This window comes from Camelus bactrianus, chromosome 25, assembly GCF_048773025.1.
Source record: "Camelus bactrianus isolate YW-2024 breed Bactrian camel chromosome 25, ASM4877302v1, whole genome shotgun sequence".
Lineage (NCBI taxonomy): Eukaryota > Metazoa > Chordata > Mammalia > Artiodactyla > Camelidae > Camelus > Camelus bactrianus.
In genome coordinates this window covers 9521699-9534243 of record NC_133563.1, presented here as the reverse complement: position 1 = coordinate 9534243, position 12545 = coordinate 9521699, and the positions used below count along the sequence as shown (strand labels likewise).

At 44.2% G+C, this 12545-nt stretch overlaps 1 protein-coding gene across 5 annotated transcripts in view; it reads right to left on the bottom strand.

The window, feature by feature from the left end:
- GRHL2 (grainyhead like transcription factor 2) overlaps positions 1-12545 on the bottom strand; it is a 143031-nt gene that overhangs the window by 75273 nt on the left and 55213 nt on the right. For all 5 annotated transcript variants that reach the window (XM_045517228.2, XM_045517230.2, XM_010955781.3 and 2 more), the window contains exons 5-7: positions 10483-10538; positions 7335-7491; positions 3749-3860 (exon numbers count right to left, since the gene is read on the bottom strand). In XM_045517228.2, the coding sequence (XP_045373184.1) occupies positions 3749-3860; positions 7335-7491; positions 10483-10538 (325 nt within the window). The remainder of the gene's footprint in view (positions 1-3748; positions 3861-7334; positions 7492-10482; positions 10539-12545) is intronic.

Here is a 12545-nt window from a genome sequence, read left to right as displayed (position 1 = left end):
TCCTGTCAGTGTAATAAGAGTTTTCACCCACACGTTCGTTCATTCATTCATTCATTCATTCACTCACTCATTCATTCCTTCAGGAAATACTTACTGAAAACTTACGAAGACTCAGGCCCTGTGCTGAGCACTGGGGCTAGAGTGGGAGCAAAACAGACCAGTGTCTGCCCTTAGGTGTGTGTCCTTAGAAGGACTTGCCTTCTAGCAAGAGGGGGACACAATAAAAACAGAAATATATGTACAGAATGAGATGTTGGGGGTGATAAGCACTGCAGTAAAGGTAAGGGAGCTCGAGAGGGAACAGTCTGTGACATTCGGGTACAATGACAGGGAAGGACTCTGATAAGATGACAACAAGCAAAGGCCTGCAAGAAGTGAGGACCAAGCCGGGTGACATATCTACTTAAGGAGGGAACTTGTCTGGTGTGACGCAGTTAACAGCCTCACCGAGAGCCCCACTGAGGACACGAGGATGCTGGGAGCTGGGCGCCACGTGCTCTGAGGCGCCACGTGCTCACCAGTTCCTTCCCTGGCCCTCAGGTTCCCACTCTCCTGCTCATGGACACACAGACAGGGCTCCATCGGGGACACTGTCCTCTCCTATCAGGCAGCTGGCACAGAGGGGCACGTCGAAGGATGTGGGCAATGAGGAGCAGCCACCAAGAGCAACCAATAATCCAACAACCAACAGACAAATCTATGTCAGGAAAGACGCAGAATGCCCACCAGGCATGGTTACCACAGCTACCAGAGACACCAGGGGCGCCGAGGGGAAGCCAGATAAGGAAAGACACAGAGAGGTGAAGGCTCCAGTGGGCTTTGCTTGGAGACAGCGTGCCGGAGGGAGGGCTGGTTGTCCCGGGCACCCCAGGAAAATGGGATGAAAGGATTGGCACACTCATGCACACAAAATCGTGTTGTGCATAATTTGAAGAGACTGAGGTTCCCCTAAAGCTGCACCCAGATTCTACCCACAGACCCCAAGGGCCGAAGCTACAAATGCTTGTTTTAGCGAAAGGGGCCTCACCTCGGTCTCTGACTCCGGCTTCCGGTCACCACCCCGAGGCCTCAGCCGACCCGGCGGGCCCAGGGCCGGCGGGGATGAGGGAACTGCAACTTTGGAGCCCAGTTTCATGGAGGTTAGGAAAGGGTAATACATTAAATTGCTTTGGATCCTTCTTTTTCTTTTTGAGGCTCCTAGAAGGTTCTCATTTCAAACTGACAAAGGCATGGCACACGCACCCTTGGGCCTCCCTCCCCCTCAGCGGGCCCCGGGAGCCCCCGGCGGGGCCGCACCGACACCCCGAACGCCGCACCACCGCGATACCGCCGGCGTGGCCGCAGCGCACAGACGTGTCCGCCGCAGCGGCCTCGGGCCTCCCCAGTGGAAACGGCGTTGACCACCCACTGGAAGAGGAACAAATGGCTTGATTTTATTTTTTTTTTAATCTAGAAGAATGAATTAGATGAGATTTTTTTTTTACATACTTCCCCCTCCTGCGTGAGTAGCTGTCAGGTTGAGTTCAGGGGCAGAGACCAAAATCGATTTTCCGTTTGAAGCTAAGAGGCCGATTCAGTGCCTTGGTCTCAGGTTCAGGGCAAGTAGCCCAAGTCGCCATGAAGCCACTGAGTAAAAGTCACAAATCTCAGCCATAAATTACGTATGTGCGTGTGTGCACACACGCATGTGTAAAGGGTCACAAGCGGGGGAAAAGTCTGAAGGCAGGCAAGAGATGATAAAGAAGAGAGATAAAACTTGAAGTTCTATGAGATCTGAGAGATCATTCTGGTCTAAGAAAGGTAAACCTTGTAACATCATCAAAGTTGAACCAACAGGTATGCCAGTAAAACGCTTTTATTATTTGCCTTATTTGGACCTAGTCCATATTTTCTATTTAATTGCTCCTCTCATTTTCTTGGGCAATAATTATAAGGCTAGCTTTTCAAATAAAATAAAATTGTTCCTCTGCTCTATGCAGATTGACTATAAAGCAGGTTACGGCAAGTATCCCCAAACCTGTCATCCTAGTTGGTCTTGGGGGTTCAGTGTGTGACCCCAGGAAGGAAGGCTGTTTTTCACCCTGGCTCTGGCACTAATTCTTGCACTGATTATTTGAAGACAAGTCATTTGGAAAGGTGGGTCAATGAGCCTCTCTAGGCCTCAGTTTCCTTGTTTATTAGTTAAAAATGTTTGATTAGTTAATAGGAGACGTGTGTGTGTGTGTGTGTGTGTGTGTGTGTGTGTGTGTGTGTGTGTGTGTGGTGTGGGTAAGGAATGGCACAGCCATTTTGCAGAACAAACCAGCAATAGTTTCAATATATTCTACGATGAGCGTCTAACCTTAACCTAGTTACTAACTTCTTTGCCGTTGGTCAAGGGGTCCTAGCAAGTGTGCGATGGAAGGTCTAAACAATGTCGTCACAATATGAAAGAAATCAAAGTAAACATCCTTTCCGTGGCTAATTAATTCCTCTGGTACCCAATGCAGTGGAAACCTTCACTTTACCTGAGCTCAGGGGGACTGTATGCTCTTGGTCTGCAAAACATGGTAACAAAGCCTATAAATGAGAAATGACTTGTTTCTTATGGAAGCAACACATAGATAAAGTGTTAAAATTACTGAGAAACACATATATTACTGTTAGTGTTTTTAAATAATTTCTAGACACCGTAAGATCCAAGCCCTGACTCCCCCTGCTTTGCTCTGTGGCTCAGAGGTTGATTCCTGCAAGCTGCATGTGCCAGGGGCATGTGCCCTCTGGCTTCAGGGTAAACGTGGCCAATGGGAAGCACGAGGGGAGACTGGGAGGCAGGGAGGAGGCAGGGCATCGCCTCTCCTCCTCCTCTTGGTGTTGAGAGATGTCCTCAGCAGCGATCCTTCTGTGGCTCTATCTGTTCCGGGAAGGCTGCTCCTTCTGTGGCCCCACCTCCTGCTAAGGCAGCCCCAGCCTCTGTTCCAGTTCCTGCTGTGGTTCCCATGACACCCAACACCTCCTTCCTCAGTCCTCCAGCCCTCCCACTGACAGCAGAAGATTCCTGCTGGCGCTCCTCTCTTGATTGCCTCATGGTGCCTTCAGCCCTCCCAAACTGCAGTAAGTTCCCTCCACCCGACCACTTGGTCTGGGCTCTGAGACCCTTTCGGGGGCTCCAGTTCTCTGGAGAGCAGACACCATGTTTAGGAGGATAAAGCCCCCAGCAAATGCACTTGGTGGACACATTCCTTCTACTGCCAGGAAAGCTCTCAAACACTGCAATTGCCTGACCACCTAGGCTTGTTTGCACAAGACGTGTGCTCCAGTGGGAGGAACACTGGATGGAGAATCAGAGAACTAGAGCTCTCTACCTAGTCATGTGACCTTCACCAGTGCCTTAGAACCAAACAAGAGAGGTTATTCACGTCACAGAGGGCTAAGAGTTCCCCTGGCATGCCTGCCTACTAGGCTCAAACGCAAAAGGGTGTGAAAGTCTGCTTTAGAAATTATCCTGGCCGCTGCAAACCTAAATCTGTTATTACATGAGACACAACTGACTTTCATGGGGCAAAAAGCGCTTTGCTCTCCACTTAGGCTGATTTCGATTTTTAAGTCTGGTTTGTCCTAAATGAACTAATACCTAGGAAAAGTGCAGAGACTAGCGCCTAGGGGGCAATGTGGGTCCCAGCTGTGACTTCTGCGCTGGGTTCTCCTCTGCACCATGACCACATGTCAGTTTATCAGAGACCACGCAGGGAGGTCAACGTGGACTCACCGATGTCGAGGACCCTCTGCTTCGCCGTGTGCTGCCGAGAGTGCCAGTACTTCCAGTATTTCAGCTGCTCGTCCCGGTTCTTGTCTTCGCTGAAGACCACCATCACCACGCTCTGCAGAGGGGACAACCACGGAGCTTACTTTCTGCTCAGCACCTCCTGCTTCACACAGCCTCCAGTGCTGGGAGTCCCACCACAGCTGTGTTTCCTGTCATTTCTGTAAACTTGCTTTAGAGATGCTCAGTTGTAAGGTTTGTATTGTGTTAAATGGGCCTACCTTAAAACGTGATGCAGACAGGAAAACAGCTCATAGAAAAAAGAATTTTACCTCATTTTTACCAGGAGTCATAAACAATCAGATTAACCAATTTATCAGCAAATTTATTGTTTTGGGAGGTTGAGTGGGAATACCAAAAGAGATTTTTTTCTTATATTGGAAACAAGCACATTTTTGAAATTTCACATCCTTAAGCATAGAGTTTGGCACATTTGTAAAGGAGCAAATATCTGTCTCTGACCTCATTAAATGCCTCTGGCTGGATCAGTGGAGGTAATGAGAGAAATCCTAAAAGATGAGATGATGTTGATGAACACAGATCTAAGCTACAGATATTTTGTTAGACCACAAGATACAAAGTCAACTATGTTATTTATTTAAATAGTGGATGTACTTTTAAAATGAGCTTAAGAAACTAATTACACCTTGTAGAAATAAGAATCCCAAACCACTTTTAAGTCTAAGTTACAAGTAGCCTTGTTAAACAAAACATATGTTAATTCATTGTCATTTATGAGATGGAGAAGGTACCAAAAACATAAAAATAAATAAACAAACCAAAAAAAGCTCCTTTAATTACAGCATCAGGAATACTGTACCCAGGAATACACTCCCCCTTTCATTCCATATCTAAAATACTTCTTAGACATTTTTTTTCTGCTATTCCAGAAGAATATTTCATTGACTCTCATTCCTCAATAATGTCTCCTTTGTAGCATTTTACACACTCACAGCCATCTACTTAGTTATTTTTAATTACTCAGTCCATGGCCAGGTCTTCCACTAACTTATCACTCAGCAAGGGCAGGACAGTGTCACCCCGGGGGCCCTGGTTACTGACAAACTGACAAATAATAGACACCAGATATATGCTTGTGGCCGTACTGCCAAGTCAAAAGCTGGCTTATTCCCAGTGTCTATGTGAACATTTGTTATACAGGAAAGCAGGTGTCTGTTAGAAAATCTAGTTTAGAAATACATATCCATGTTATTTGCTTCACAAGCAGCATGACCTTCAAAAGCATGGAGGAGAGGTGAGGAGAGAGGGACCTGCTGGCGCTCAGCCTGCTCTCCATCCTTCCTCAGGCTTTTCCACTTGTATTTAAGAGTTTACTGTGTGGGCCCCCGCCCCCCAGTCACTGAAATAAAAATAACACTTAAGGTAACTTTTTCTAGCAAATGACTAACAGCATAAATAACGGCATGTTCTCGGTTTGGAACTGTATGTCTTCAGTGGTAAAGAAGAAGGCAGTTTGAAACTGCCATTGTCCAGGCTACGTGCTTCGACTCGGATGCAACACTGTTCTCAGAAACCAGCACCAGGAGGTTCCAAGCGCATCTCTCCTCCCTCCGGACCACTCACTCTCCCAGAGCCGAGGAGTAAGAAGGATCTGCTTTGAGAAGGGCCATCCTACTCTCCAAAGCTGTTAGACGGAAGTCCTTAAGAGAAGGAAGGCTCCTTGCTTCAGGCAAAATGGAATAGAAGGAAATAACGTTTCTATATTAAATTATTCCCATGATTTCAATGAAGTAGAATTCTTGGAACAGTCCCTGTACTCCAAGCTGTTGTCATGGCCTTAGATTACTAACCATGCATCATCTTTTCACGGTGATAATAATGGTGTTAGTACAAGGGTGTATATGATTATACACTTGTAATTTAGAAGATTTTTTTAAAAAGAAAATTTATCCAGTGTCTTCTTACCAGGCATCCACATATGAGCGTGTAGGATGCAAATTCTAGGATGTATTTCTGGAGATGGATCCCAGGCTAACATCCGCCTGCCTTTCAGGCCTCCATGCTACTCAGCACAGTACACTTAGTGGTGGTCAAGAGAATAGGTGAGGAGTTGACTGCTTGGGATATGTAGCCTGGTTTCCTCACATTTTAGCTATGGAAACTTGGCCAGTTGCTAGCTTCTCAAAGTCCAAGTTTGTTCATCTGTAACATTATAAAAATAATGTCTATTTCATAGGGTTGTTGTTAGTTTAAAATGAGTTATGAGATGTGTGTTATTTAGCACAGAGCTTGGCACATAGAAGATACACTCAATAAATACTAGCTGTATTGTTGTGATAATGGTGATAAAGATGATGAGGGCATCCTTCCACTGTATCCTGGACCACAGGGCTGGGACATACTAACTCCCCTGGAGGGCACACAGCACACTGAGCACCTTCCACCTGCCACGGGCTCAGCCTTGGTTGGACATTAGCCCCACATCTCCCCCATCTTTCTCCTCTCAGCTGCCCTGCCTTCTACAGCTCCAGTCTGCCACTGGGACAACCTCTGAGGGAGGAAGTCTTGCTGGACAAATAAGCAGCAATTCTTTGTGTCTTTCTCGTGGAAACAAAGCCACAAAACCTGGTTGATTCAAGAGACTGCCATTGCAATGATTTTACCTAAAGCTAGTAACAGGCAAGCTGGCCAGCAAGTGCCCAGTGACTCCTCTCTCTTCTACCTCATCTATTACCTTTGCATGGGGGTCGGGGATGGGGTAGACTCACTGCCCCGGCACAGCACAGCGTTCCTTGCTCAATGTGCTGGAGAAAGAGCTTAGGAGGAGGGAGCTCTGGATAAAATAAGGAGGGGTGGGCACCATGCACACAGCAGCATAAATCATTTTACAGCAGGGCAGGAAAGTCCTTCAACCTCTTTTCAGAGCTCTGCTATAATTTTCCTTTTCAGTAGAGAGGGATTACCAGTTCCCTCCCTTCTTGGCAGGAGCGAGAATGCCAGAAGCTGGCAGCCTTCCAGGGCAGTTTTATTTCCCACAAATAGAACTAACACTCATGAATGTGAAAATTCCTCCAAGCCACTCCTGGGAGGGACCATAGCATGCCTCCCCCTTGACTCCTGAGTAAGAGCTGGGCTATAGATGGTTTTTAAACAAAGCTGTAAAGGGCTCAGGGACACAGAATGAATTGCACCCTCCTCTATGTTAGAAAGCTCAGTTCCTTCCCGCCCATAAAGATGCTCTGACTCACAGCTACTTACTTGAAAAATGAAGATCATTTGATTGAAAACAACAACAGTAACAACTAGGTAGCACACAGGCGATGAATGAAGCCGGGAAAATTCCTTGGATACAGTCAGAAGGCATGTTCCTACCACGTCCCTTCCTGGGGTTTATTGGTTACTGATTAAAATGATAAACTGTAAACCAGTAAGTTCTCTTGCCCCAACCCTCTGACGTTTGTTCTAGAATTATTTATTTTGGAGTTTTTTCCCTGCCCTTCCACAAGGCTGGCAGGTAGCAGCTGCTTTCATCTGCCCTCCCCGTGCTTTATTTGAGAGACGAGGTCCCTACCCTGACTTTGCTGATTGGGTGTCGGAAGCACTTGTTGTCCCCCGTCTCGCTGAGTGTTATGGCGTAGAACTGTCCCTTGTTGAGGTAGGTCATGGGGCCCTCCCCCTGCTTCTGACGGAGAGATTTGGTGGCTTCCAGGGTGTACTGAAAGGTGCCACTGTGAACAGAAAACAAACACTGGTCAGATTCACTCACTTGGACATCTCTGACTTGCTGATCAATTTCACATCAATAGCATTTTGGATGAATGTTAACCAATATTTACTCTGTTTTAGAGACAAAACACAGCATATGGCAGAAGAGATGAGACCAGACCAAAGGTCACTCTGGTACAATGCACACAACTAACACTTCTAACAGCAGACCATAAACCAGATGGTTTCGAAGGGGAGAAAGTCCATGATGGGCCTGTCCAATTGTGCGAGGCTGGGCCAGGGAGCCTCTGCTAGGGCATAGATGGCACTCTGTAATGCCTGAACTCAAGAATCGATAGAATTTGCTACGTTCGTCTTAGGAACAAGCCAAACGTGTGAATGCTTTTGTTCAATTCATATACATACCTAAACTTCTTTTGTCTAACCAACATGTTTCAAATAGCTACTTCCCACTTTAAAACATTTCAAAATGTAAGAATCTAAAATTCAAATATTCATTAAGAATCTAGTTCCATACCAGGAAGTTTTTTTTTTACTTTTGTTCCTTAAGCCTGCAAAAGAACTCAGGACAGGGTTGCTGCTCTAAATCAGGAATTTACAGACAATGGTCCATGGGCCAAATCCAGCTCACTGCCTGTTGCTGTAAATAAAGTTTTATTGGAACACGGCTACACTCATTTGCTTATATCTCACCTGTGGCTGCTCTTGTGCTACAACAGGAGAGTTGAGTAGTAGTGAGAGAGACTGTATAGGGCCACCAAATCTCAAATATTTACTATCTAGCCCATTGCTGAAAAAAAGTTTGCAGATCCCTGCTCTTAATAATTTCCCTATTATTTTTTAAAATACAATTTAATTAATACAAGGGAAAAAACACTGATTTTTTCCCAACTTTGAAGAATATATCAATTGTTCCAAATGAACAACGGGTATGAACCACAGTCTTCTGTTTAAGATGTTCATTCAGAATATTTACTTCTACTACACTTCAGGATGGCACAGAGTGATGATCTAATTACAAATGCTTTGAGTGTTTTCTGAATCATCAGAAGCCCTTCACTGGGTCTGTTTGAAAGGTTTCTGATGCAAAAATGTCTCAGAATTTGCTTCTTAAAATGATCTGCTTACAAGATTATGGGTGACTTTTGCCTTCTATGTTAAATATTTCTGCAACATTTGATTCTTTTTTAACTTTCATAATGAGAAAGAAATTTGAGGGACAAAATCATATTCCCCCGACATGATAAAAATCTTAGGCTTAAGCTGATAAACAAAACAAATTCCAGAATATGTGTCTTTGGATAAGGTGGGAAATAAATCATTCAAGACAGAACCAATTCCACTGTCATTTTGCCTGGAGAAAGCAATTTCAAGATAACCAGTGAGTCATAAAATCTGAGACCTGAACAGGATATTAGGAATTGCCTAAACTCAGAGCTTGACTAGGGCACAGGCTGCTTGAAAAACATGAAGAAAGCTGTGAGCCCTCTTCCCAGATAAAAGCGCATATGAACACAAATGACTTTTACTATAAAGTCAGGGGATTCACATCCCCCAAGCTTATCCGCAACGCAAGATAAGAAGCACCTTCCTCATTTCTCAGCCGAGGAGGGGCTGAAAAACTTGCTCACTCCGGGAAACAAGTACAACAGCAGAGAGAGAAATCGGGTCAAGGGCTGGTAGGTCGATGCCCTTTTCGTTGGCCCAATAGCTGGTGACACGGTGGATTGATAGCATGCAAATTGTAGATGTTTTTCCACATTTTAGAAGGTGACTTGGAACTCTATCTTTCCTGCCTCTCCCCTCCCCTTTACTGCCTCCGAACTCCCCAGCTCTGCCTAGGATGATCCGGGGAGGATGACCGGGGAGCCTGAGGTTGAAGCAAGACCCTGTAGGATCAGAAGAGAAGAAGGCCACACGTGTAAAAGTAAAGTGGCAAGAAATGCAACGGGGGACAAAGTGAAAGTAACAAGGGACCAGCACATAAAGGGCCCCCGACTACTTTCATAAGGAATTTTTGTTTCATTCTGTCTGAGATGGTGAAATCACTCATCAGTTGTGTCAGTGAGAGGGGGCAGTACATCCCTGCCGTTCTGTCTTCAGGCCTGATCACCACCGTGGCCTTTGAACATCTGGCCTCTTAACCTAGAATATTCTTTAATCCTCCTTCTTTCCCTGGAGAGCTCTTGATAATCCTTCAAGATTCAGCTCAAATGCCACTTCCTGTGACGCTCTGCCCCGTCCCACTCAGATCCCCCCACCCAGGCCTGTTGGTCATTTCAGCTGTCGATTAATGTATCTCTGTAGCAGGACTCATCACTTACCAAACATACTGCAGCCTGTCTGACATCACAAACTCCTCCAAACGTTTATGGGCCTCTTGTAAAGAGGGGTTATATCTTATCCCCAATCCCTATTGCATTGCTGGCACATGGGAGGCACCATTGTAGGACAGTAAAAGGTAGATATGCCCAAAGGAAATTGTTGGCAGGGCGCTCAGTTATATGCCAATAGCTCAGGAGAACACGAGCAAGAGTGAGGGAAAGGAATAGGACAGGTGGACATTCAGCACTTGGCAGGTGCTGGGAACGTAGCAGGAGGGTAGGCAGACCTTCACACCTCTTGAGTGGGTAGCTGGGAGGATGGCTACATTATTAGGCACAAGAAGAAATAAACATGGAAGAACACATGTGAAAGAAGTAAAGAAGGAAGCAAAGAAGAGGGAAAAAAAGAGAGAGTTCTGTTTTGCACATGCTGTTTTGGAGACCCACATGTTTGAGGCTCAGAAGAACACCTAAGAAAGGCTGTCTGGCCAACGAAAGGACAAAGAAAGGGTACAGGCCTCAAAAAGTTGATCAGGACTGGAATTAGTCATTTAGAAGTCATTGTGTGGAGAAAAGAATTTTCTCTTAAAGGTTTAAAAGTATAACTTGGGGATACATTTAAGCAGCCATCAGTTCATCAGCTTCTAGGGGCATCTCCTGGTGACCTACCTTGCTGTCTGGTCGTACATGTACTCCTCAGCCCCAACTGAAGCACTCCGAAATTTCTGCAAAATGTAAAGGTCATCAAAATGAAAACAAGTAGGGGAGTCATTATGCAAAATGAAAAAAAAAAGTGTCAAATGGATCCAAACTGTTTTATCCTCATTTTAAAAAGGAAAATTATCCATTTTTTGGTATTATGTTTTGAACTACAGTGAAAATGGTTACCATTTGTGTACAGAACTCGCATGTGACCTGAATTACACAGAATTACATGCAACAGAAAATGCATTTGTGCTTTGTACATTATTCACATGTCCATATTCACATGTCCACAGGGGTTCCTAAGGTGTTTTAGGTACTGGAAACTGTTTCCACAAACATCTAAATATCTGTTCCATTTTCTTATCTCCAACACTTATTCCGAAAGTCACAGATTCTGAGTTAATGGAACACTGATTACACAGAGGCCACAGAGAACATCACAAGCAGTATGTAGAGTTTTAGGAGTGTAGCTTCTGGGACAAGACTGTCTCGAGTCAAGTTCTAACTCTTACCCCTGCTGTCTGTGCAGACTGAGGCACGTGCCAGACTTTCTTCGTCTGTAAAATGCCTGCTTACAGTGATTAGAAGAATTAAATGCATTGGTAGAGGTAAAGTACTAAGACCAGTTCCTGGTTCCTCGGGCGCTCTGTCTGTGTGTATGAAATTCTGTTCTGTAGTAATCACTTGATCGCACTCGGTGCCCTTCTCTAAGAACTTCATTATCACAACGTTGTAAGAGTAGGTTTTTGGGAGAAACTTTAACTCTCAGTATTATACGTGAAGAGGCTTCAGTCCATAGAAGTTTATTGTTATATACTTAGTACAAGTAGAATGTATTTTGCTACATTTTAGAATCTTTTCAAAAGTAGTTGCACAAAAGCCCTAACTCTTGATCCTAAAGTGAATATAACAGAATACTGATGAAACAACTATGTTTCAATAGATAGATAGATTACATAGATAGATAGATAGATAGATAGATAGATAGATAGATAGATAGATAAAATTTAAAAGGCTTAAAAAAAACAATATTGATGAAAAAGCACTCGGTGGCCACACATATCTGGACCTTCCACTATGGCCTTTTTTCTAGCATCTCTTCCTAAGAAACAACTTTCCTGCCTCTCATTTCTCTGCAATAACTTTCTACTTTTTGACAAGTAATTCAAAGATTTCCTACTCAGGAAGGGTTTCTCACAGCTATTTTTCAAACTTTCTTCACAATCTCTAACCACCATCTCTAGAATGCAGTGTACCCTTACACCACAGTTTACATGCACACACATAGAATCTTTCTTTTTATCCAGTCTTATAAATTCCTTGGATCCAAGAAGGCAGTTTGCCTTTCCAACTTTACCCAAATGCAGTGCAAGAACCTTTGACAAATGTTTGTTAACTGGTTCATTAATCATGGCAGAGAATTAAAGTACAGATTTGTATTCCTTCTGCAATCAGTCAACCAATCAGCAAGACATCCAGTGGAAATATTCTGGAGCTTCACCACTGATTGGTGCTGCAAGAAATACAAAAAGTGTGTAAGACACTTTCCCTGCCTCAAAGATATAAAAATTGGTTGAGGAGGTGAGTAAATTCATGTGGCAGCACCAGAGAAACTGAAATACAGAAAATAACTAGATATGAAAGTCTGTGTTGAAACATTCATTCATTCATTTATTCAGGTGTTCTGACTAAAAAAAGTACAGAATGAATATTACCAGGAAGACAAGATCAGCAAAATTATAGAAAGATTTTATGGATATTGTGAACTTTGCTCTGACCCTTTGAAGCTAAGGAGAACCTGGATTAATTGAAGAAATTGAGGGAAAGTAATCCAAGTAAGAGAGAACCACCATAAGTCAAGACAAATGATGGGTACAAAGGTGGTGCATTCATGAGGTCAAGGACAACCCAAACATGATAAAGAGCTCCTCCCAATTCTCTCTTACTGAGTTGCCCCTAGGGATCCCCTGCAGAAGCGGGCTAAATAAATATAACTTTGACTACAGATGTGTTCATGGTAGTCTTTG